Here is a 26685-nt window from a genome sequence, read left to right on the forward strand (position 1 = left end):
CTCACGTTTGCGGACTCGGTATTCTAGGTCGCTCTAGCTTCGGTAATCCGGCTGAAATGAGGTGATCGTAAGTGGCGCTCGCACTTCGGCTTATTTTGACTCGGCGGCTGTAGTCTCCGCGAAGCCACGAACGAAGGTGGATTTGCGAGATAGGGCCGTAAACGTAAAGCCTATCCAGCGAGTAGTTTACGTTCCGTAAACCTTAACGTTCCGTAAAGGTTCGCGCATGCGCAGATTCCATCCGGTATCCGGTAACACGGTAACGTAAAGAAGTATACGTTACAAGCTAAAACTCCCTATTAACGCAAGTGAACCTTGGTGTGCCAGTCACACGGGCCAGGGTGGAGAGGGCATTTTCAGCGCTGAATTTTATTTCATGAGAGCAGAGGTGTCGCATATCAGAGATTACACTCGATGACGTGCTTCTTCTGAGATCATGCTTACCCCCTTGACGCAAAGCACTGAGCCAGCTCAGAGAACTTGTGATTCACACATGAGTAAATTCAATAATATGTTTTTATTGTCGCTCTAGCTTCAAATTTTCGCATAGAAATATTAACTGGAACGAACCGTTACGAAACATTTTTTTTTCTTTTTTGTTCCGGAACAAAAACGGAACGGAACTTTATTCGGTGGAACGAAACTAAGACCGAAAAGAAACACATTTCGTTTCGACACTCTGCTTTATAGTAATAATAGTCACATTCGCCTTGTGGTCGTGGTGGTACGCCATGACGAGTTCTGTGGCCTCGATGATTTCGTGGCCAAGACAATCTAAACACCATCTGTACCTCGTGGCTGGTTGATTGGGGTCGTTGTACGCGGGTCTAAAATTGTCCCTGCCAGTCAAACGAGAGGAACCATGCAGTCCGTCTTGTACGGTTTCAGTGTCATAATTAATGTCGCCAACAATAACCACTGGCATAGGCGTGCGCAGGGTTCCCCATTAGGGGGGGGGGCAAAGGGTCGTCGCAGCCCCCCCCCCCTCTTAGGTGACTAGAAGGGTCAATGTACGGGGCAGATCTCGCGCCCCCCTCTTAGGTGATTAGGGGGGGCGGCCGCCCCCCTGCCCCCCCCCCCCCCCCCTGTGCGCACGCCTATGACCACTGGTGTTCTTATATAGGCCAGAATTTTCATCGCTTGTAGCGGCCATCTTTAGTAAGGGGTTGCGGGTCAGGTGGAACGAGTGACCTCGATAAAGTCCTGCTTGTCCTTATGGCTCCAGTGTTCGCTCGGCATCAGCTTCCACGTAACCAAACCCGCCGCCCCAGTACAGGCCCCGCAGAAAAGCGATAACCCTGGTCAAGAGTTTGTATACCTGCTCCATACTCGGGTTTTACATATGAAAGGCACGCCATCTCCACGTCGCAAGCTGCCCTCGTCACGAAATCTTCCGTACGAGAAATCTTCACCGGGAATCGAATGCGGTGAGCGCTACGTGCTTACACTCCTTATCACCAAATATGTGGTTTGGATGCTTGCTTTATGGTTGTCCTTCATCGAAATGAATGTTGTGTTCTATATGTTGTATGTCTGATACCAAAGAATGTATATGCCCCTTTCTCTTCAGTTGCTGAGGGTCATTTTCCCTTCTTATCCAGTTCCACTCGTATCCAAGGTGGTGAGTTCCCCACTCGACGCCTTGGCTACAAGGGGCGCTGGCTCCCAGGGATTAGACGTACAGAAAAACCCAACGAAGTCAAGGGGGAAGTGCCTTCCGTGGTAGCTCAACTGATAGAGCATGGAACGCGTAATTCGAAGGTTGTGGGTTCGGATCACACCGACGGAAAGGGTGATTTTTCGTCCACTTTAACTCCTTTCAATTTACGTCATAATTGCTACTACAGTTCAAGACAACAATTCATATCCCATATGCTTTCCTTGGCCTAATTGTCTGTTCGATTCATTTGGTTGTACCTAAGAAAGTAAACAGAATCATAAGCAGAGATAATGTCAGGGTCGATCATTAGATCACATGCAGCATATATATATATATATATATATATATATATATATATATATATATATATATATATATATATATATATATATATATATATATATATATATACCCTATCGAGAGGATGTGAAAATCACGTTATTAGGCCGTCATTCCGCCAGTTAACAACCATGCTCAGCACAGAGATTACATTTCATATTAGAGTGGGAACCGTTTTGTCCTTACAGGGTACTGTAGCGTCGTCAGGATATAACGCGTTATGTACACAACCCATGTCGTCCGGGAAGTCACTTAAAGGGGTCATTACTTTTCCAAGTAATGATCTAATGACCTTAGTATCGAAGTTTACTGCCTCCTGAATCGATTGCCGCAAAAATTTCTCGAATCCGTCAAGAATCAGCGGAGTTACGGGGGTTTGGCGCACGCTCTCAGCGCTTTCTCTCTTTTCTCGTGCCGACGAGCGCACTGGAAGCTACATAGGGAGGGATGGCACGGGGGAAAAAAGTTACGTCAGCGCGCGTCATGAAACGCGATCGCTCTCCCGCTGTGATTCGCATGCGCGAGTGCGGCTACCGTGTTAGCAGACTGAGGAGTGCGGCGCGGGCAAGTGGCGGCACCGCGTGGCAAGAAGCACATCTCATCCGGATATCGGCCAATAAGCATGCTATGTCTCCGCGAAGTCAACGTGCAGACGCCCCGCCCACCGACGAGAGTGAAAACCAGCCTCTGTTTGAAAAGAGGGCGCCTGAGGAAACGGCAACTTCGCGCTCCGCTTGTGGCCTTTACGACGACTGTAATATTTTGCAGAGGAGTTCATAGCCGTGTCAGCTTTCCACGGGTTGTGTTTTTTCAACAAGCCCAAGGGGTGCTTCATGACCCCTTTAAATAAACTGTTAAAAGCAGGGGACCAAGAATGAACCACTCAGGAACACCTTGATTAGTAATCTTAGTGCTAGAGTAAGAGCCACCAGTGAGGACCACGTATTGTTGGTTAAGCAGATAACTATTAAAAGGGTTTAAAGCCGGTCCGGTGATAATATATGAATCAAGCTTGCTATATAGAATTGAGCGATTGAGCGTGTCGAAGGCTTTATTTCTGGTTTGCTACCCTGCACAGGTGAAAGGGTTTTCCTATATGGTGTTGAAGCATTACGCGTGCTCTTTATTCTCTTCTTGTTCCCTGAAAGTATATAGCATGTAAAATTATTTCCTTGTTTTTTCGACCTTTATACTGTAAACAGTTTCTTGCTCATTTAGACTGCTCCCCAGTTACTGCTTCCATCCCTTTTTGAGGCACTATCATTCCGGCTTCCGTGTGAGCGTCTCAAAAACAAACAAACAATCAAACAAAAAAAAACGGCTCCACAATCTACTCCCTTTCTTTTGTTCTCCTCACAGCGAGGACTTCGATCCAGCAGTTTGCTGCCTGCCGGGTCTAGACGGAGGAGGAGCAGCACGAGAGTTTGGGGGGAAGAAAGGGGCATAAAATTTATCCGCACGCCTAGCGGCAACAATGCAACTTAAACTACTTTTGGAAAATAGTGCTAACTGCAAATGTTTCTAAAAGCAGTCTGCTCAGTGGGCACATCAGGAACCGCACAGCCAGTTTTGCGAAATTTTCCTATTACAGCGTTTTCAGGGGTAAAATTTACGTCTTACGAGTCTTCTCACAGAATGTTGTTCAAATTGCAGCACGTCCTTGGTCACACGTGGTACCTGTCCGCTGACTTCCAGCTCTTCGTGGTTTCTCTTCTCACGCTGGCGTTGCTGCAAGGGTGAGCTATTGCACCAAAGAAGTGAAAATTTGACAGGAAAAAGCAGCGTTAAGAGAAGCTGCGCACCATTCAGGCAATAAGAGGAAATGACGGAAGCCAGAAGGCGTTACAAAGATGCAAAGTTTTATGAAATTGAATTGTTCTTTAGGCGCTTTCCATATACGCGCCACAAAATTTGATTGCCTTCTTTTGAAGATAAATTAATGATATGCAATATATTTTATTATGCGGTCGCAGGGAATCATATATTACTCTCTGGGAGTTTCTGCTTACTGAAAAATGTTATGAGTGAATCTGAGCGATTATCTCAAGGACAAAAAAAAAAAAATATATGACACATCACTTTCCTTCTCATTTTAACAGTGTGTGTCTTGCGTGAAACGATCTGCTAAAAGACAATTTTGACCAACATGACCGTTCTCTTCGTTTGTGTCGATGAAAATGTCAAAATAATAGTAAACTAAAAGTGACCCAAATAGCATAGATTAGAATTTGCCGAACAAGTAATGTCACTAGAGCCAGCGTTCCTGTCAGTGGTCTTGTATTTGTCAGGGCAGAAACTACTTCCGTTAGCGGGGTTCTAACGTGATAGCATTAAAGAGCCCGTGCCGCAGAAATGCCGGTGATGGCGTCGGTGTCGGCGTCGTAGGCATTGGAAAGGCGCGAAAAATCGCGATGGATGCAAAAGAGTAAAACAGGCGTTCGAGTCGGAATCGGACCCAGACATACACTGCGTGGCAGTCAGGTGTTCTGCCACAGAGCCACGCCGGTGCTTGAAACTGCTTCGGGAGAAAAAAAAACACCTATACAGGCGTCATGTAGCGCGAGTGGTCGTATTAACAGAAGTAATATTGCGTGGCATCAGCGTAGATTTGCACCAGGCATATGTCACCACGTAAACTGCGCAAAGAGCGGGCGGTTTAAAGGCCCATCCATTACAAAGCGCTCAGGCAAAATTGATCATCACCGTCATCAGTCAAAGCATCAACAAAGTGTGCAGCTACGTAGGCGCGCGTATGGCCTTATACGGACGCGTAATGGGTACTTCACTTGTTCAACTTTTTTAGCGCGCAGGTATGACGTTGATGTTGTTTTCAGCGCTCCCATAAAAGTGCAACAGTTGTGCCAGGCAGTTGCCAAAAAGTTTAACAAAAAAGAGAAAAAATGTAGTTGTGGGCTAAAAGAAGACTCTAAGTTCATAAGATGCAGAATAGGGCTTGTGGAAATATGTATATCGGACAAACAGGTCGCTGCATCAATACTCGTCTAAAAGAACATAACAGTTCTTTGGGAAAAGAGACGTTTTGGCACTTGTCCAATCATTGCAAATCATGTCATTGTAATCCTGTTTTCAGTGAGACGGACATTTTGTTTGCTCATAATGATAAACTAACACGTGAAGTCACTGAAGCTTTCCATATAAGTAGGTGTGGGAAAAATTGTATTAGTCAACCATCGGTGGCGCTTACTGATAAAGAAATGTCTTTTTTGAACTGTGGTTAACTTGTTGTAATCTGCTAATATGCCTCATGACTTGCTCCGCGCATGCTTTGTGATGATTATTTCTGCTTATATGTTTAGTCGCTTTCAAAAAATAAATCAGTTGTGAGTAAGCGCTCGTTTTGTACCTTCTTTCTGTGTCCTCCGTCTTTTGTGCGCGCTAAAAAAGTTTCAACATGAATTCATACCAACTCGCCCAGCTCTCAGTTTTACTGCAATTGGGTACTTCACTATTTCACAACAGGGGCGTAGCCAAGGGGGGGAAGGGTTGGGGGGGTTCAACCCCCCCCCCCGAAATTTTTCAGTTTTGCTTGCGTATATAGGCACGCACAACATACAAACGCACGCACGAACATACATAAAGTATGGTTGAACCCCCCCCCCCCCCCCAAAAAAAAATTTCTGGCTACGCCCCTGTTTCACAATGTGACGAATTATGGCGTATACGGGCACTTCGCAACTGTACTTGCAGTATATATTCTAGGAGAGCTTAAAGCAGCCAATATTACGCGTACAGAGGAAATTTCCTCGCGGCGCGGTTGAGGTGTCCACCGTGAGGCGAAGCGTGGCAAGCGAATGAGAGGGCGATTATTCTATTGCATTGCACTCTTGAAGGTGAAGATTTAGCTTCCTCCAATTTTTTTTGTGCCCCTAGGTAATTCACTCTGTTCTTCATTAATAGAGAAATAGGTGAAAAAGCTGGTGCGTTGAGAAAAGTAAGCGAAATCTGAGTTTTCCAAAAAAAAAAAAAGAAGGCGTGCTTCGTATTGAGCAGGCCTCGAAGTGCACCAGCACACGGACGAATACTAAATATAGCTGACAGTGAAAGCGCTGTTTTAATATTCGTTTGTGTGTTGGCGGACCTCGACATCTGCTCAATATGAATTTTAACCAACTAGCACAACTCCTCATTTTGTTGAAGAAGGTTTTGGTGTTGCTATACTAAAGGAAGAACAGGTATGGGGTACAGGTATGGGGTACAGGTATGGGGTACAGGTAGGCTCTTTCAAAAAGTAGAAATAGATACTTAAAATAAAGGCCTAAATATCTTCCCCGTAAGCTGGCGCTGTAAAGTTTCTGTGTGGTTTTCTAATAAAAGCGGAGACAATGCATGTAATGAGTTGGAATATTGAATTTTAAAAAAGGAGGCAGGGGAAGGAGAATTGGACGAATGGACGTGGTTGAAGAAAGTGTATTCTTTTTTTTTTCTGCAAATAATAGCAGCAGCGAATATTGAATTCGTGCAGCCGGAAAACGCTGGCCATTGGAACATTTGCCCTGCTGTCTCTGCTTGGATATGGCATTGCAGCCTGGGAATTGGCGTCCTCTAATGCGCTACCATTCATGATATTTCCTGCAGAAACACCTGAGTAAGTACAACAGTGATATGTGGGCGTAAACATCGCAGGTTTTAACTGATTGTTATGCAAGCTTTCTATTGATGGCAGTAGGCCCCGTTTTTGCGACAGTAAGTGCATGTAGCAAAGCGGTCGGTGCTTGTGTACAGGAAACTGTCGTGTTTGATGTCTCATACATGCGGTGGACGTCTCTCAGAGCGTTCCAATGAAGACTTTCGGAAGCCCTTAATAACTGTCAACCCCAACTATGTCAGCATCATTTAATCACTGGCGACCGGTTAATCAAAGTTGAGGAAATATTGCTCATACGACTGACCACCAAACGCTTTCCGTATTGCGATATTGAGGCATACCTATTAATCTACATGACGGCTGATTACGCTCTTGCACCATTAAGTTACCGCTGGGAGACGTACTCGCAGAGCTGAATATTTTCGTTACTCTTTCTTTATCTACTAAGCTTCGAATAAATAAGTTTTACAGTAAAGCTCTATATATGACCAGATTCTAGCCTATCGCGTTTGTACACAAGAGACGCGTAGAACAAGAATTTCTGGCGCCTACCGCCCCCAGGCCACTGCCGATGCCACGATTCACAAGTGTCGCGATACTCGGCGGCGGCATTTCAAGCCAATCGTAGTGCCCCGTTGTCTCGTGACGTAGAGATCGCGCTAGCGCTGTTGTCAGCAATCACCCTTTTGACTCGCTGTAGGACGGACGGGTGTCGTTCGCTCGGAAGAAAGACAGCGGGAAAACGCTGCCGATCGGTATAGTCGAGGCTCACGTGAACATATGAGCCAAACATTATTGCGCAGCACGCGGCAAGGAACTTATACCATTACGTTTCAAAGTCAGCTAGGATGCTCACTTGCTTGAAGGAGTACCTAAGTGAGGAACTCCAAAGTCACATTCAATATTTCTTTACTGTGTTCCATATACCTGCAGCTTACAATTGACTAGAGAATATTTACTCCAGCGCGCTGTACTATAATTCCTAAATTGTTTAATTTAGAAAGAAATAGATTCTTAGAATGTGTGCGCTACATCCGCTGTAAGAGGCGCGAGATAGTAGAAGACTCTGAATGAATTTTGGCCACCTGGAATTCTATAACGTGCACCTAAATCTGAGTACCACCATGGCCTGAAATCGAGCCCGCGTCCTCGAACTTAGCAATGCAACGCCTTAGCCGCTAAGCTATCACGGCTTATGAGTTTGCCCTTGCGTCTAAAACTTCGAAGCAGTAAATCCTTAAAGTTTAAGGCTCGTTCACATCTGCAACTAGCACCGGTCGCCTAACATTTGTGACTAGCGACCGAAAAGCGAATCAACGCGATCGATGCTCACAACAGCATGCGACTTATACCCGTCGCCACGTGGAATTCACCTTTGCTCGCATTGTTATTGCCCCGCAATATAAGATCCTGCGTATCTGATTGGTCCAGAGGTTTGCGACTGCAGTCGCGTGATTGAAAAATCGAGCAGCGAGCGACTGAGGCAAAGCAGTGGCTTTGCGACCAAAGCAGCCATTTGCGACCAACTTGGTCGCATGACCGGCGCTAGTCGCAGGTGTGAACGAGCCTTTACGGCAAGCGCGGCGGCAACCGTGCCTGTACAACAAGTGGGCTACACCAAAGAACACAGGAGACGTTAACCGCAAGTCATAAGCGCAAGTGATCTGTATAAATATACGAGGAACGGAGCCTGACTGCTCAGAATAACGAGGACGTGTCCTGGTCTAGGATATTCCCGCTTATTTTTTGTGTAGTTAAAAAGTGCGACCAACTAGCACAACGCTTATCTCTTCTGAATACATCCCCGGAATAAAGAAGCATATCGTATGCATGACGAACATAACTGACGAATAATTGATGACGATCACTAAGCCGACGATGGTCGTGTACGAGTGAAGCGTAAACGTTGGAGGTCATGTTCGTCGTTGTGATTTCCTAATCATCGGCGCATATATCGCCAGAATGTGGCGAATGCTAGCTTCGAGTGACAACTAAAGCTAGAAGTGAATTTTTCGTACGTTATCTGAGCTGGCGCAGAGTGATTTGGGCTCGGCGTTGTGAAAGTACTGCTTCCCCATTTTTTGATAGTACCGCACGACCCGCCACGGTGGTCTAATGGTTATGGTGTTCGACTGCTGATCCGAAGGCCGCGGGATGGAATCCTTGCCGCGGCTGTCGCATTTTAGGTGGAGGCGAAAACTTGAGGCCCGTGTACTTAGATCTAGGTCTTTAGGTGCACATTAAAGAACACCAGGAAGTCGAAATTTCTAGAGCCCTACACTACAGCGTCCGTCATAATCACATCGTGGTTTTTGAGAGGTCCGCCACAGTGGATCAGTGGTTACGGAGCTCAGCTTTTGGCCCGAAAGTCGCGGGTTTGATCTCGGTCGTGGCAGTCGCATTTCGGTGGAGGCGAAATGGTAGAGGCTCGTGTACTGTGCGATGTCAGTGCACGTTAAAGAACACTAGATGGTCAAAATTTTCGGAGCTTTCCACTACAGCCTCCCTCATAATCATATCGTGGTTTCGGGACGTAAAACCCCAGATATTATTATTATGGTTTTGGGATGTTAAACCTCAACAACATTCATTATGAGCAGTATCGCGCTAGCGTCGACTGACCGGCCGGTCAGCACCTTCCAGCGACGCGAAGCGACGAAATCAGGAAGAGCAGCGCATGCGCACTAGGTTCACTTGTAGCGCAAGCTTTGTGTGCTATGCTCTTGCCACAGGCATAACACCACCTCTCGTGATTAGCTTAGCGGAAAGCTTTCCTGTTTATCGGAGACAGCATCTTTGCGTGCACCAGTACGTACGCGTCTTTTTTTAACAGATATGCCGCAGCAGTACATTTTATACGCTTTGAACTTTTTAAACTTTGTCCTTATTGTTCGTTCTTTGTCTGTGCATGCGCACTGGAGCACCGCACGCTGAAGAAAAAAAAGCCGCGAGCCAGCGGCACACACCTTTGCTATTTCGTATAAGCCGGCAATGTAGCAGTTTAATAGTGCTGTGTAGTGCTGGTCGGAAGAACCTAGCAGACAAAGTTTACGCTACTAGTGGGCTACTCTTCAGGACACGTTCCTCTCTTGCTGAGTCCATCACTTCACGTTGCTAGAAGGCGCTTAACGTCCGGCCAGTCGACGCTCGCGTGGTACTGTTAAAAAATCGGAAGACTGTACATTGGAGGTATTTGCATTCAACGAAGTTTCTTATGTAACCCCTCAAGGCACCGTATACATATTTTTGCACGTGATTTGTTTTTGCCTTTGTGACTACTGATGTACAAAAAAATAAACAAAAACTGAGCGTTGGGTGAACTCAACAATTTTAATGACTAATTTCTATTGACTAAACTTGCAGCGGGCTCCATAAGTTGTTCAGGATGGTCACTTTGCTGAAGAGATCGCTATGTCGTGCGGTGGTCGAGGTGCCGCTAACGACAGCAGCGATGGGAGAATAGCTTTGTTACGTACTTACTACTGCTTGAAGCCAATATGAAATCGGTGAAAAGGGAATGTCGCTGGAGCCAACGTTTCAAGAAGTGGACTTGTTTCCGTCAGGGCCACTTGTCGAAACGTTGGCTGCAGCGAAATTCCATTGTCAACGGTTTCTCCCCGCATCAAGTCTCCAATTTCCCCTGAACTTTTTGACTGCTCATCGTAACTCGCGCATTTACTTCGAGTAGATTTCTCACTTTTAATGCAAAGTAAATATGCATGCGCAATAAATATGCAATTATGTACTCCGTAATTACCACGGCTCACCGGAACATGTACAAGGCAACATCCCACCACCTCAGTTTTCTCGCAAGAACGCGTCCAGCGTCTTGTAGTAAATTGCTGAAGATATGAGGTATTTATTGGTGCCTAAACAGGACAATTATGAAGATGTGACTAATTTATGTAATTTTGTACATATCTTAAGAATGTCCATATGCTTTCATCAATTTATTTGAAATGGGATGTGTGCATATGGCCAATGATATTTAAACACAGATGTTGCCTTAATTTTAGCATCTCTTCTTTATTATCTATGCTTCTCATAAACGAACAATTTTGGGTGATTTCTGCCGTCAGCACTCTTCTTGCAGACGACCAACGGCACTATCTGTTCCCTAACTATTACTAATGCTCTTTGGCTTACAGAAGAACTATCGTGACTGTTCACGAATACTACATACTGCCTTTCATTCACGCCCTGCCTTACTTCAGTGGCTGCATAACGTTCCTCATCATGGATGATTTCAGGGAGCGCAAAATTACAAAGGTAAGTTAGAGGCACAATAAATAACATTTTATGTGAGATATATTATGTGACGGGACTCTATTTTGTGTTTTTTATTGCGATAACAATTATATGGACAGTGTCGGCTGATTTTTGCCGTCGCCGTCGCCGTTGCCGCCGTCATGCACCGTATATGTATATATATATATATATATATATATATATATATATAACAGCCACGATGAGCAATATTTAAGAAAAACTTTCCGACACGTGCAATCGAACAGGCGACCTCTCGCTTTCCAACGCGCGGCGTTAGACGGTTACGCCGCCAACAGTACCGCCTTTCAGCCTGCTAACGGCGAGCTATTTATATACACCATTTTCTTCAGCATGCTTTCCAGGTCACCACATAGATGGCGCGATGTGCGCGCTTTAAAGATCGTCGCCCCGCTCCTGCGAACGACGTTGCTCTTCGCCCTACAGGGCGTGGTCGCCTTCGTGCGCTTATCTCGAGGAAAGAAGGGGGTGGTCGGGGGGGGGGGGGTTGGAGCGGGCGGTTGTATGTCTTGTGCTTTCCCCGAGATATCGGCGCTGAAGTCACAGAGCGTACGAAGGTCGCTTCGCTTGCTGCAGCGGCCGCGTTTGCGAAAGGAGCGCGCTGTTCGAACAGAAATAAGTAACAACTGTGACAGTTAGTTCGCGCTCGTCCTGTGTGTACCTGTTCGTTTGTTTCGTGCGTCCTGCTTTATGTTTGAGCAGTGCGCTTCAAGTGTCGAGCTGTGACGCATGATAGTTCGCGCTCGTCCTGTGTGCGTTCTTTTCGTGCGTCCTTTGGGCTCGAGCGACGCGCTGGCAATTTGGAGCTGCTTTCCGTTCTTCGCGTTACATTCCAATTTATTGCCATCGCATTCATTGCTTCGCCGTTGCGGCGAAACTGTGACTTTTTTTTTTTCGTGTTGTTATGTGAATGCACTTACATGAACTCTGCGTAGGTGCTCTCTTACGTATATTTTTTTTTCTTTTTGATTACTGAGATTTTCATGTATCCTATTATCTGTGAAGAGGAGTAGCCGGATCTGCACGAAAGCGCTAACATCTCCTAAACACCATATAATAAAAAAATAATAACAGTCGTCGTCGAAGAAAACTGAAAAAAAAAAGCTAAATGAATGCCTATTAACTTGTTTAACTTCTGGTGAACAAGTTCCTAGACATTCGTTTACCTTTCGGTGAACACTACCTTTGTTCACATCCCGAGCTATAATTCTGGCCATTCCAAGATTGTTAAGAGGGCAGTAGCGACTGTCGTACTGAAGGATGCACTGAATGAACCTTACCCCAGTTCCACACAGTGTGAAATCTGCAGCGGAGCTGCGCTTCTCCTCTGTTTCCCTTGAGATCACCGCGACCGCAGCAGTTACGTCATCTGTGGGTGTACCTGGGAACTGGTTGTTGTGGGATTGCTTTAGGCCCTATTCACGCTCTAGCCGCGCTTCCCCGTTTCACTGTGCGGCTACCGCTTTGTCCGCGCCTGAGGCAGTTATGTCATCTATGGGTGTATCTCGGAACCGGTGCATGACATCAAGCGCGGACACTCATCTGTCGTCAGGTCCAGCCTTAGCACAGCTCCGCTGCTAAAAACTTTGTTCCCATATTTTAAGTCAAGCCTTTAATATACAGATACCGCGTTTGTTGAACGCTGGACTCCCGAGAAATGTGCTTGCCTCTATTTGTAACGCTATGCTTCGCAACGTTCAGCACCCCAGCAACCAAAGTGGCTCTGTGGTTCGCAACATTGAGCACCCCAACAACCAACGTGACTGTGACAGAAGTGAGGAAGCAACAGAAAACGTGCCGTAGTTCCGTACGTACACAAAATGCGCGCGGGTTAAAGAAGGTGCATTCCAGGTATGGCATAGACGTACTGTTTTCTGTTAGGAATAAGGTAGGCAACATCTGGTTGAGTGGATAAAAAGCTAGCAAATAATCAGGCAAAGGGTGGATGTGCTGTGAACCATGTGAACAAATACATAACATATGCAACACGGGTGGTATATGACATTCCTTTGACATGTGGTAATGAACATGTCGGGCAGACAAAGCGCTGTGTGTGTGTGCGTTTGTGTTTGTGTGCATGCGTGAGTGCGCGTGTGTGTGTGTGCGTGCGTGCGTGCGTGCGCGCGCGCGCGCGCGTGTGTGTGTGTGTGTGTGTGTGTGTGTGTGTGTGTGTGTGTGTGTGTGTGTGTGTGTGTGTGTGTGTGTGTGTGTGTGTGTGTGTGTGTGTGTGTGTGTGTGTGTGTGTGTGTGTGTGTGTGTTCGACCATCTGATGATACTTTCTTGCTGGTGCAGACAATGCAAGCGGCCGGCTGGTGCATAGCTGCTAGCTGTGGACTTTGCTGCGTCTTCATGAAGCTCGCCTGGTACAAGAGCCCGGATCCTACCTCGAAAGCGGGAACCTTGCTCGCCGCATTTTCAGACCGCGCCATGTGGTCGTTCTTGCTCGCTTGGATCACTCTCACGTGCTCCTCAGGCCGAGGTGGTAGGTCTACAGGCTTGAGCATAGCGTAAAGGCGCCGTTTCCGGAAGTGAATTCGGCCTGATACTCTGGGACTCGAAATGTCTCTTCTGCTGAGTGACTTTGCTAAGTTGACGCCAATATGTGCACGTATTTTCCCGTTTACAGCTGCGTGGCCGAGCGTATAGGGGGTCCACGAAGCCTGTATATGTTAGTGGTTATCTGCGGCGCGTGTAAAGGCTCAGCAAGACTGTCGATTGCTGCTAGCTTCGTGTATACACTGTCTTCCCGCAACTTGCTGTTGAGGCTCACGGTGTTTTAGCTTTCGGAGACGCGTTGAAGCGAAAAGCCAAACTAAGTGTCAACTCAGCTCTGGCTGCCCTGTTCACCGTGCTAGCATTTTGAGAGCGAGCAGTCGTAGTTCCCTTGCATGTACGTGCGTGCGCCAAACAAATCTGACTCTTTAGGAAGTTATCGTTTTCTGCAACATATACGGCCAATAAAACTCGTGAAGTTTACTTCATATAGCCGCGGTATACACGCCTTGCGGTCGCTACCACGGTGCGTCTCCTTTCGGGCTGATTTTACCTTAATTTGTCTCCTTCCCGGAGGTGGCCCCGAATGGGTCATTCAATATCAAGTGTAACAGGTAAATATTCGACCATATCCGATCACGCTGACAAAAAAAGTGCTAGTATATGGGAATGTGAGAAGCAGTTATCGAGGCATTATACTTCGGGACAACATTTTGTGTCGCCTAGAGGGTGCTTCGGGCTTTGGGCACGGAAGTGAAACTCTGTCTCGCTAAATAATTTATATAAAATTACTGACGTGAGCCATTACTACGAAACAATTTTTTTCTTAATGTTAAGGCGCTGATATTTCATGACTATGATAGGTTATTCATTTTTGTTTAACCTTTCATTATTTTTGGCCTTCACGAAAAAACGCAAGATGCTGCATCTTTAGCGGATTTTAGAAAATGTACAGGTTTTTTAGCGAGTAATTTATTCACATTCTGCGCTTTATAGGTTCCTATAATAAATGACAAAAAAGCTGCGGGAGCGAATGAAGCAGAAACATTACCACAATATTGTGACAGAGTGTGGAAAATCAGCATTCAGCAAGTCAACGTGTGTGCATCCAGGTCAAACGGTGCTGTAGCTGCCAAACAAACACCAACAGACATTGTAGCTCTCATAGATCAATGCACAATGAACAGTCAACAGCTTCTGTGAAGACACGTTTCACTTTCGTGTGATACCTATTCCTATGACGGAGGGATCAGCCATGTTTTTATGGTTCAGGTATAGGCCAAGCCGTGATCGCTTACCACTGGTTTGCCTGATGATATGATGTAACCTAGGTGTAAATGTTCGCGATGATTTGATATCGTGCCTATAAATGACACGTCAGTCACCATTTTTGGACGGGATTTAACATTTTCATCACTCCTTTGTCTTAAGGGTCATAGGGTGCTGAAAGTGTTAAAAGCCCGTCCTGTAATGGTGACTGATGTGTTATTTATGGGGACGCTATCGAATCATCTCGAGCATGTGCACCTTGGATGCAAAATTTTATGACGCAAACCAGTGGTAAGCGATCACGCGTTGACTTCTACCCGAAACGTCATAAAAACAACTTAAGCAAGCTATACCTTTATTGTGCCGTTAATTATTAAATGCGAAGTATTTCTTTGCGAGCATCAGGCACTTTGGCAGTTTGAATCTACGTATCTATCTATCTATAGCCACCTAGGTCTGGGTGCTCTCCTGGTCGTCTCCATAACTTGTAATATATCAAAACTGGCATATCAGGGGATATCACAACGATGTATAAGTCATATTATTACTTGGAACGATACATTGCGTAAATGAAGCCGCAATATGTGTCAAAATGCTGATTTTCCCATATTTGTCACAATATTGCGGCAACGTTTCTACTTCATTCTCTCCCGCAGTATTTTTTCCTTTATTATAGGGACCTATAAAGCACAGAATGTGAATATATTACTTGCGAAAAAAAATTTGTGCTTGTTTTAAAAACCGCTAAACATGCAGAATTTTGCGATTTTTCATGAAGATCAAAAATAATGAAAGGTAAAATAAAAATGAACAACCTATCATATTCGTGAAAGATCAGCGCCTTGACATTAAGAAAAAAATTGCTTCGCAGTAATAGCTCAAACCAGTAATTTTACATAAATTATTTAGCGCGACACAGTGATTCATTTCCGTGCCTAAAGTTCGAAGCTCCCCCTTGGTAACACAAAATGTTTTCCCGAAATTTAACGCGTCAATAACTAGTTCTGATATTCACAAATGCTAGCACGATTTTTTTTCAGAATAATCGGAGATAGTCGAAAATTCCCTGGTATGAAGATCCCTAGTATGAAGTCGAGAAATTGACGAAATCTCGTCTGGTCGGGATGAAACCGTGATGAAAACATTGATGGACACGGACGATGGTTGAAAATATTTACTGAGGTTTCGGCTCCCACAAAGTAGCCTTGTTCACAATGAAGGGCTCTGATATACGGCCCTGGTATAGAGCGATGAGCGTAGCACTCGAACATAGGTAGTTTACTGTGGCAATATATGTATGTATGTATGTATGTATGTATGTATGTATGTATGTATGTATGTATGTATGTATGTATGTATGTATGTATGTATGTATGTATGTATGTATGTATGTATGTATGTATGTATGTATGTATGTATGTATGTATGTATGTGCGTGTTTGTGTGTGTGTGTGTGTGTTTTACATATTGCGATACATATTACCCTGCAGGACCTGTGGGCAAATTCCTATCCTGGAATCTCTTCGTGCCCCTTAGCAAGCTCTCATTTGGCGTCTACCTCATCCACTATCCATTCATCGAGCTGCTGCTACACTCCTCGAGGGAGCGTATGCACTGGTCAGACTTCAACCAGGTAAACACCAGTCACAGAGCTGCGTGCTTTTTAGCTAGCTAAATTCTAGTGAACGTAAGGGGGCACTTTACTTTGAGGTCTCTATCTGAAAACATATGACAACGAAGAAATCATTCTTTCTGGACAGCCAATCTACCGAGTTTGATTGTTGTTGTTTTTTGCCATTCGAGGTGAAATATGAAGTCTATGGAATGTATCAAGTTAATTTTTATTTAGCCCAATCTTACTGTTACAAATGTGTTGAAAATGGCAAATCAAAACGACAATGTAAAGTTCGCAGTTTTATATCTAAATTTTATAAAATGGCATTCCTATTATGCACACTTCATTAAATCATGGATCCCAAACGTAAAAAAAAAAGGATTCATTTGATCTTTTTCTCAAGTATACTGCTAATTCGTGAGTCAGACTTTTTCAAAACCTTTGAAAACATTGTTGCAAGTTAATCTAAGCCTTAGCTACATACATCAGGGATGTTCGCTCTATATTATCTTATGGATGCACTTCACGAAACATCAGCATTTATTTTTGGTGCAGAGTTACGAATTTCTAAATTTCGTTATCTCATTTCTTAAAATAACCGATTATTCGGCAATTTCTATACACATTTGCTAGCTTTAAATGGAAAGCTGTCTTCCTACAGTCACTGCAAGTGAACTTTATCTCTCAAATGAAACATATTTCATTCAAATCGGTAGGTAGGTTGTCTGATAAAACTATTTCTACATATCATACGTTTTAAATACGTGGTGTTGGAGTTGGTCTTGTGTTAAAGCTCCTTATTATAGAAGAAAAACGCTGCTTGTATTTTCAAAATTATTTCAGCTGCCTCACTGGACCTATAAATGATGGATCCAAAACGTCACAGCGGCATCACTGCATCAATTCATAGGCCCAGCAGCTTTTATTGCAAACACTGTGCATTCTAAATACCTACGAACTCTTAATGGCGCAAGCAACAAATCACTTCTTTAGACGCTATCCTGTCATAGCTGTGCCCTAAAAAGGGAACGGTTTCCTTCTTTTCAATGATATCATTTGCTCGGCTTTTCACCACAGCCATATAGTTCTTGAAAATAGAAATTTCGCGCTATTTTTTTAAGTATATTGGGTGATCGAGTTCAAGTAAACTTGCAGGGGCTGCCGTACGTAATGTAAAAGCCATATAGATATTTCAAGCAGGTTTTTGGTATCCGAATGGTGTTATCATATGTAATTCTAACGTTCACAATTGTACTTATTGCTCACGTTTTCAGCGGTTCATGGGCCACGCATTTGTTTCCAGCGTGAAAAAGTACTGCACGTCGAAGATCACCCGCATATGGGAGCTGGAAGTTTGTACACAATTTTACATGGTCTCGCGTTTACGAAATATTTTGTGGAACGGAAAGTTGCCCAGCTGTCGCTGACGTCTTGTGTACGATCTCATCAGGCTGTTATAACGTAAAAATATATTTAAACAATGACTGCAAGATTTGATCAGGTGATGATTGAACAGGGAGTGATTAACAACTCTATGTACCAAATTCATGCATACAGGGTTGTAAGCTTACTATTTGGCAACGCGACCCACTTGTGGCGATTTTCTCTTTGTATGCGGTAGTTTGCACTGAATACGCATTCTTAATACGATGTCCGGCGTCATTAGGCCTACAACAGCGATAGACGTTTTTGCATGCTTCACAGATAAAATTAGAAGGGTAAATGTCCGCCTCTATTGCTACGCACATAAGAGAAGTCGAAACGAATCGCTTTCTTGATCCGTTGTGCAGGTTACGATGCTGTTCTCAGTGCTTGATTGGAGCTTCATCCTGGCGTACTTTTCGTACCTGGCCTGCGAGGCACCGACAGCAGCACTCGACAAGCTCGCTTTTAGCAAGCTCACAGGAGGTGGAAGAGCGCGGAAGCAGAAGCGGAGAACTGAAGTGAACGAAGACAGTGCGAGTCCAGAGAAAAAAAAGGAAGATGTGTTCTCGCGGTGCTAGTGAGTTGTCTTTTTTTTTTTGTGCAAAACACTGCACAGGGTCTTGCAGAAAATCACCTGGTCTGACGGTGTGCCGCTGGATCTCATGATGTCGCGGCAGGTCTAGCCAGATCTTCGGTTCAACGTAATGAAAAACCTAATGTATGTTGCATTCGAATAGGTTTATATACAGACCCACACGAACTACCTCCAAAAGTGTCCCGGTTGCGGACTTTCCGCTGCACGACCACGCTGTAAAATGGCATACCGTACCTGAACATCCTCATCGCGACGAATATATGTGATAAAGAAAGTAATTGCTTTATCAAAAAAGTCACAGTTTCGCCGCAAGGGCGAAGCAATGAATGCGATAGCAAGGAACTAATGCTATACGAAGTGAGGCTCGCCAATGGATACTCTCAGTTTGAACATCGCTTCTGTTGCAAAGGCGGCCGAAGCAGCGAAGGAAACTAGCGTGCTTCAAGTGTCGAGCTGTGACACTTGATAGTTCGCGCTCATCTTCTGTTTGTTCGTTTAGCGGCGTCCCTTGAGATCGAGTGACTTTCGTAAGCTCCGTAACATGAGCGCGGACATCACGGTGAAAGCGTGAAACATTCCTCTTCCCCTCACCACGAGAAAACCGCGCGAGCAGACAGCGGAAGCGCAAGCTTCTCCCATGAGCAAATATAAGAAGAAGAGAGCGAGCTCGCCGACGACTTTTAAATGCGACCGTCGGGCTCCTAGCGCCATCTCGCTGGTAATGAAGAAACGCTTATTATCGCCTGCCGTCTCTGAGTCCGTTCAGTGGTAAAGGGTGTGTATATAATGCTCGCCGTTAGCTACGTGGAAGATCTGCGTTTTGTGGCGTAGTAGTTAGCGCCACTCGCTGCGGAGCAAGAAGTCCCTGGTTCGATTCCGCGCTTCGGAAGCACTTTTCTGAATGATTTTTCTTTGGGGCTTTTATATATATATAGATACTTATACATATATGGTGCATGACGGCGGCGACGGCGACGGCAAAATCCAACACAGACTGTCCATATAATTGCTATCGCAATAAAACAAGCTTCTCTGTGTGTGCTTTTTCAGAGTTGGCAGTTTGATGCGTCTACTTGGTCGGCCTCTCAACAGAAAAGCGCCCGTCAAAGTTGCACTCCAAAGTCACGGTGAGAGCCGACGCATGGAAACACAACGTACGGATAGGTTTAATCAGCAGGTGAAGGTGGCTCAGACAGGCTGGCCGACGTTTCGATGGGGGATCTCTCTTTGTAAAGGTGCCTTGTCATCCTTGATGCGTTAATTTCAAGCGGGTTAGTTATTAGCGTCGTGTCCCGCAGCGTCGCGTCCCGCGGCGTCGCTGCTGTTATCAATGAGCGACACGAGCTAAAGAAATAAACGTGCACAATTGAATATAGTGACAAATATGTGGAAGAAATTAAACAAGCGAATAACTGAAAAGTGGAACACAGTACCGGGCAGTACACAACATATTCACAATAAAATATTTGAATTCATGCTTGAATGCATTCAAAGATGATGATTTAAGGAAGGAGGGAAGGAGTAAATAGACAGAAAGACAGGGAGGTTAGCCAGTTCTCAGACAGGTTGGCTACACTGGGTCGGGAAAAGGGAGTAAGGGAATAAAAAACATTGAGAAAGGTATGTTAAAAAAATCACAGTTTCGTCGCAAGGACGAAGCAATGAATGCGACAATGAGGCTAACTCTTGTGTAAGAGAATACGGCCGCTCCTGGGAGCAAACCGGTTTTCGCGCTGTATATATCTATGACGGTCCTTCAATTATGAACTATAAAAAAAACCCACTTTAGTGCTGCACGGAGGGCGGCGAGTTCTGCGGCCGTCCATGATGTGAAATGCGATGTCTTCAATAACATGGTGACGAAATTCGCCGGAAAACCCGTTGCTCCTGCTGAGTGGTAGGAGAAACTCCACCACCCGTGTAAATGTGAAGGCGTTCGTGGTGTTTCTCATGCTGGAAATGTAGTAGGACTTGCGTACTATATATGACGACTGCGTTTTTAAGGCGAAAGCTTTAGATGCATCATCAAACGCGAAAAGTGACCGGCGCCCCGCGTCGACGTCCCCCGTCGGTGGCGTCAACACGAGTGATGCAAAAAGTCATCATGTGATGACGTAACTATATGACGTCGTCATGTCACAGATTGCCGAAATTCGTGACGCCATCATGGCGTCACATAACGTGACGTCACATGGTGATGTCATCACGTGACACCCTTGCTTGGTCAAAGGTATGACGATAACGGAGGCAGTGCAAAGCCAGCCGAGGTGCTGCTGATCCTGGCGGCAGTGCAAAACCACGTTAGGTGTAAAAAGTTTTCAGAGGATGGCAGGGCAGGATCAACACATCAGCTGAGAAGAAAAAGAAGGTGGCTTTCGCCTTCGAGTCGTCTTAGCTGAATGCATAAAGGGCCTTGTGAGTTTTTTTTTTTGTGATTCCATGAATGGTTAAGATTTAAGTCAAAAGAATCGGTCATTTCGTAATTTTAGATGAAAACAAGGATGTGACTTTTCCGTTGTTGCTCCTGTATCTAGGTAGCAGAAAGTTGAAATTAAAGGAAACTTGACACAGTGCAGCTACGGAGATATGTGACTCTCAATCATCACTTGGGGTACACAGGCGAGCAAACTTTGATGCTTTTTAAAAAGCATAAACGGAGTTTGACGAGGTTTAATGTTAAATTGTTTGAATGAGACTATTCAACAGCTTGAGCCAATGTATTTTCCAGTTTAATATTATAATAATATCTGGGGTTTAACATTTTTTTCCAGTTTGGGAATAAGGTTGTTAAATATTTTATGTCATATTGAAGTGACTCAATATGTGGTCAGCATATAGAAGCTTCAAGAGATTAAGAGTATCAGGTATTTCGTTAATATAGATGCAACACAGCAAAGGCTGAAGTATTGAGGACTGTAGTACCGCTTGATAAATTACTTTAACGTTGGAATTCAGCGCCAATACTTTGGTGCGTTAGCCTCAGAGAAGGCTACACAAGCGGTTTGCCGTGTACACCGTGCATTGGAGGAATGACCCGGTTTCCAGCCAGAATTTACACGCGGAGACAAGCATTCGTAGGATGAGATTGTACAAAAAGGAAGCAGGAGAAGTGAACGTGGATTGCATACAAAGACGTTCAGTATATGCATGATTCAACTGTACTCATTTCCCACCGATCTCGGAGTACCGGAATCGCATATTGTAAGTGCTGTAGAAATCGCCACGGGTGGGGACCTGTGCGCCATGAACATCCTTGAGACGGTGTCATTTGCGAAAGAACAGCCGATGTTTATCAGACCTCGGACGCGGTTTACACGCATTAAGAACCACTGCACGTATGCGAAGCCAACAACGCCACGCTCTGGCTGCCTTTCCTGCCGGTCCTTGAACCGGAAGCCATAAGTGTGAGCTGTGGTGCAAGGGCCGATAAGAAGTTAATTAGCATATAGTAGTGCTCTCGCTCACGGCAGCATTCTTCTTAACGGTATGTGAAAAAAAAAGACAAGAGGATTGCGTCTTGGGAACAGATCAGGCAGAAAAATGTACGAGAGAGAGCGGCGTTTGAAAGAACGGACATCGTTGCAAACGGCCCTTCTTCAAACGGCTCTTGCTTGTCCACGCAGTCGACGTGTCAGCTGAGCAGTGGCGCGTAAAGGCTTGCCCCCCACAGAGCCACAAGTTGTGCACGGGTTGTGTAGGCACATTCATGTGTATGCACGAGTTGTGCGTATGCACATTCAATTAAGAAAAAAAAAAACATGGATGATCTCTATGTTATGGGAATCGGTATAACACGAAAGAGAAACGTGTCTTCACAGACGTGGATGAACGTTTGTTGTGCATTCTTTCGCCCCAGGGGCGAATGAAGAATGCTATAGGAACAAATTGTAATGCCACGCGAAGAACGGCAAGCAGCTCGAAACTTGCAACGCGCTGCTCAAGCAGAAAGGACGCACGGAACGAAAATGCACAGGATGAGCCCGAACTAACTGTTACAGTTATAACTTATTTTTGTGTGAGCAGCGCGCTCCTTTCGCAAAAGCGGCCGCTGCAGTGAGCGAAGTGACCTTCGTGCTCTCAGCGCAAACTTGCGGTGAGATCACACGACGTACAAACCGCTGCCATCACGAGCTAAGCGCGCATGAGCGACCACACCCTGTAGAAGCGCGCTCATCGCAACGCGTGGGGCGACGACCTTTAATAATAATATCTGGGGTTTAACGTCCCAAAACCAAGCTATGATTATGAGAGACGCCGTAGTGGAGGGCTCCGGAAATTTTGACCACCTGGGGTTCTTTAACGTGCACCTAAATCTAAGTACACGGGCCTCAAACATTTTCGCCTCCATCGAAAATGCAGCCGCCGCGGCCGGGATTCGATCCCGCGACCTTCGGGTAAGCAGCCGAGCGCCATAACCACTAGACCACCGTGGCGGGGCGCGACGACCTTTAAAGAGCACTCTTACGCTCTTCGAGCCCTTCGCGCCATCTGACTAGTGATAACGAAAACACGCCGATGTACCACCGATCTCTGCGTACCGCCACCGGCAAATGGTGTATATAAATATCTCGCCGTTAGCATGCCGGGGAACGTGCCGTCTGTGGCCGAATGGTTTCGCGACGCGCGTTGCGGAGCAAGGAGTCGTAAGTTCGACTCCCGGTGACGGAACCTTCTCGTCCAGTTTTTTTGTTTGCCGTCTGTTAGTCTGTATTTTACAACGTGATAACCATGACGGAAATACACCAGTGGAGTTGTGGTGGACCCCGGCATAAAACACTTTCGTGTTAAAAGTGACGTAGATACATACGCGAATTCATTGCGGTACTATTACCTAACGTTGAGCAGGATTGGTGAAATTGGTTCGGTGAGCTTGTGCCGGGAAATTTGGAGGCTGACCTTCACTACTCGAGTGTCGCCTGCACAGGCACCGTTTTAAGCACTTCGAAATGCGTGTCTGGCACCAAGGACATCAACTATCCTATTTTCAAAGTGATAACAGAAACGATAAGCTAAAATAATAAGACGATAAGCATACACTGCAAACGCAAACTAGCCGAATTGCGCGTTTTAAGGGCTACAATCCGCCTTAATACTACCTTCATCTGGACAGTACTTCCTTAAGGTGTAATGAGGTGCGTGTAATAAAGTTCTGCGTCCTCAATTTTACTACGTTAAGAAATTATGTGGAAGAAAGGAGGTAAATTCACTATCTGACGCCATTCGTCAAATGGAGTTCAAGAACAAAATACTCCCATCTCATTTCCTCCGGCATGTTTTCTCTATTTTTTCCGAAGCTTTCCATGATGCCTTCAGTGCTGGCGGGCATGTATGCAGCTGTGCGGGGGAAAGAAGTAAAAGATAGAGGCGGCATGCTTCAGCGCACTAAAAATCCCTTGCACAGATAGCCCAGAGTAAGAGATATACGCGACCCTCTGAACGGCTGCTGCATATGTTCGAGAGGAAGCGAGGAAGCCCTTTGACCTTGGCGGCTGCAGCCTACTGCGGCCCGTCCCCGCCAGCTCAAAAGCAAGCCAGAGGAGGCGCTACCGAAGTGAAATGGGACAAAGCTTCGCACCGCATGCGCGCGCGAAGAAAAAAAACATAGAAAAAAAGAAAGAAACGCGAGGAGGGAGTCGTTCACGCGGCGGCGCGATCGTCGTAGCTAGGCGGCTAGGCCTTGTGAACGCCACTTCTCAAGTGATCAGCTGTGTCGGTCGTGTGTGCGCGTTTTGTGCCTGCAGCCTCACTGTGTTCTCGCCGCTGGATGTGAAATGCGTGGTTTGACGACAGTGCAACATGCTGCGCTGCGAGTGCGATAATTGCGACGGCCTGTCGACTCAAGGGAGCGTGTCGCTATGCATTACCAGGCAGATGGTGGGCACCCTGCGTGCTCGGCACAGTCAGGAACAAAAATGGTAAGTAATACTGATGTTCTCTCTCTTTGCGAGCCCTTATCGTCGCTTATGCACCTGTAGATGACCTTCTGCACATTGCGTCGCTTGAAAAGTGCAATGAAAAGCAAAAAAAAAAAAGAAAAGAAAATCGGCATGTCAAGCTTGCGAAATGGCCACCAGCGCGCCATGAGCGTGGCATGTAACCCATGCCGTACATTACACGCATGTCATTCATTGTTTCCATGTTACCAGCTGTCATTTATGTACGTCATACAGTCACATCACGCTATACCAATCTTGGTATGATATCAAGTTGGAGAACCGGACGCGAGCGCACCAGGCTCCATGCCGTAAATGACATACATGTCGTTATTTTCATGTTACTATATGTCATTTGTGTTCGTCGCACAATAACGTCACGCTATATCAATTTTGGTGTATGTCAAGCTAGCGAACCGGCCGCGAGCGCACCATGAGCGTGGCGTGTGTAGATGACATGCATGTCATTATTTTCATGTTGCCAGCTCTCATTTATGTTGGTCGTACAGTCACACTGCACAATACCAATTTTGGTGTATATGAAGCGGGCGAAATGGTCACTAGCGCCCCCGAGACCATGTTGTCAACATAACACCATACATGACAAGCGTGTCATGATTTGCACGTTAGAAACTGTCGTTTATGTGCGTCGTACACTCTTGTGACGCCATACCTATTTTGGTAAATATCAAGTTAACGAAACAGTCGCAAGAGAACCAAGGGAGTGACGTGTAAATCATGTCGTTAATGAAATGGATATTATGATTTTCATGTTAAGAGCTATCATTCATGCTCTTCATGCAGTCGTGTCATGCCACACGAATTTTGGCATACATCCCATTAACGAAACAACCACACGAGCTTTGAGTCGTAGGCGGCTAGATAGATAAGTAGATAGATCCGTTCAAAGTCGCAGAAGTGTTTAACAAATGCTTCGCATTTAAGTCGTTAAACTCAGATAGCAATGATGTGTGATGCATATTTTGGAACTCCTGTGAATACCACTCATGCTTCATACGACCAGTCAATCGACCCAGGAGTGCGCCCTGATAAAGTTGTTTGCACGATAGAATTTTCTTCCCTTCGATAAAGCATGAATGAGGCATGATGCTTTCAGGGAATATACATTAGAGCAAAAGGCCACGGTTATCACATTGTCACATGATGGAATGTGCATAAAGGACAACTTTGTTTTCGATTTATTCTTTTCTCCAACTTCATTTGTTTGTTTTAATCCTTCATCATCGTGTCAATTTGCGCACATTGACATGTGACAAGACCATGCGCTCTCATTTTGCAGCATCTACCTTGGATGCAGTCAACTACCCTGGACATCTTTCTCCCGCCATGCAACTGTGAGAACCCACCGAAGCACAGATTGTCAGGAAGTGAAAAGACTTTTCGGCAACAATTTTGCATTGCGCACTCTGCCCGTCTCCTGAAATAGCATAGGTACATAAGCACTGTACCTTCATACATATGCATCAAGGAACAGTGAAATAGCATATCAAGGTACATTAACATCATTAGCTTGGATTCATTTAGTTAGAAAGAATAAGTCATGTTAAAGCTATACAATGACGGCCATATCATGTGACAGACATATGTTAAGTGCAGTGTGTATTGTGAAGCACATGCGTTTTATGGCATTGAATGAATGGATAAATGTTTTTTCCAGCAAAATACAGGAAATGGGCCTCAAGTGAAAAGCGACAATAGTAGCTTCAGAAGTGCACAAGGCCCAGTAGAGCAAAAAAAGAGACAGAGCAGCAGAAACGTGTGCACGTTCAAAGGCAAAACCTATACGCATACAAAAAGAAATAGGAAAGACAAAGAAGAAGAAACGTGCACATTCAAAGGCAAAACACCTACGCCATCTGCAAAGTGGAAAAATCAAAAAGGGTGAACATTTACGCCAGTGAAAACAATGAAAATCAGAAAACAGTGAAAACAAAAAAGAAGGAACGGCCATTCAACGGCATGGAAGGAATGCAACTTCATTGGTCACGTATCAACAGTGGAATTTGCCAAGGATACATGTGCATATTCTTAGCCATTAAGAGATGTGCAAGACTAATTTAATCGCATTGATATAGGTCAGCTGTTGAGTTTGTTGAACCAGATTGTTGAATCATCTTGTTTATTCCCTCTCGTTAAATTGATGTTTTGCATTACGTTGCCATAGTTTTCAAGGTCAATACATAGTATCATGACTGTTGACACAATTTGACAAGGTGAAAGCGCTGTTATTGTGCCCAGGCCTTAGTTTATCCTCATTAGAAGTACGCTGTTTATTTTTGCCATGGTTCAGTGCCAAGTTGCCCAATCTTCACTCCTAAACAGAGTAGGTGCGGTTAATCAAGACCTTGCTAACATTCACAACCCTTTTAAAGTGTACATATAATGATAACTTTACTGACATCAAAAACTACCCACATAATGGTAAACATCACAAGAGTACA

The 26685-nt window shown here is 45.1% G+C and overlaps 1 protein-coding gene across 1 annotated transcript in view; it reads left to right on the forward strand.

The window, feature by feature from the left end:
* The window catches only part of LOC119386997 (nose resistant to fluoxetine protein 6), a 93451-nt gene extending 74885 nt beyond the window's left edge, over positions 1 to 18566 (forward strand). The window contains exons 8-13 of the mRNA XM_037654302.2: positions 3653 to 3735; positions 6483 to 6605; positions 10754 to 10874; positions 13186 to 13375; positions 16146 to 16288; positions 18061 to 18566. Coding sequence (XP_037510230.2) covers positions 3653 to 3735; positions 6483 to 6605; positions 10754 to 10874; positions 13186 to 13375; positions 16146 to 16288; positions 18061 to 18273 — 873 coding nt within the window. The 3' untranslated portion in view covers positions 18274 to 18566. The remainder of the gene's footprint in view (positions 1 to 3652; positions 3736 to 6482; positions 6606 to 10753; positions 10875 to 13185; positions 13376 to 16145; positions 16289 to 18060) is intronic.
* The last annotated feature ends 8119 nt before the right edge of the window (positions 18567 to 26685 follow it).

Source organism: Rhipicephalus sanguineus, chromosome 1 (assembly GCF_013339695.2).
Source record: "Rhipicephalus sanguineus isolate Rsan-2018 chromosome 1, BIME_Rsan_1.4, whole genome shotgun sequence".
NCBI lineage: Eukaryota > Metazoa > Arthropoda > Arachnida > Ixodida > Ixodidae > Rhipicephalus > Rhipicephalus sanguineus.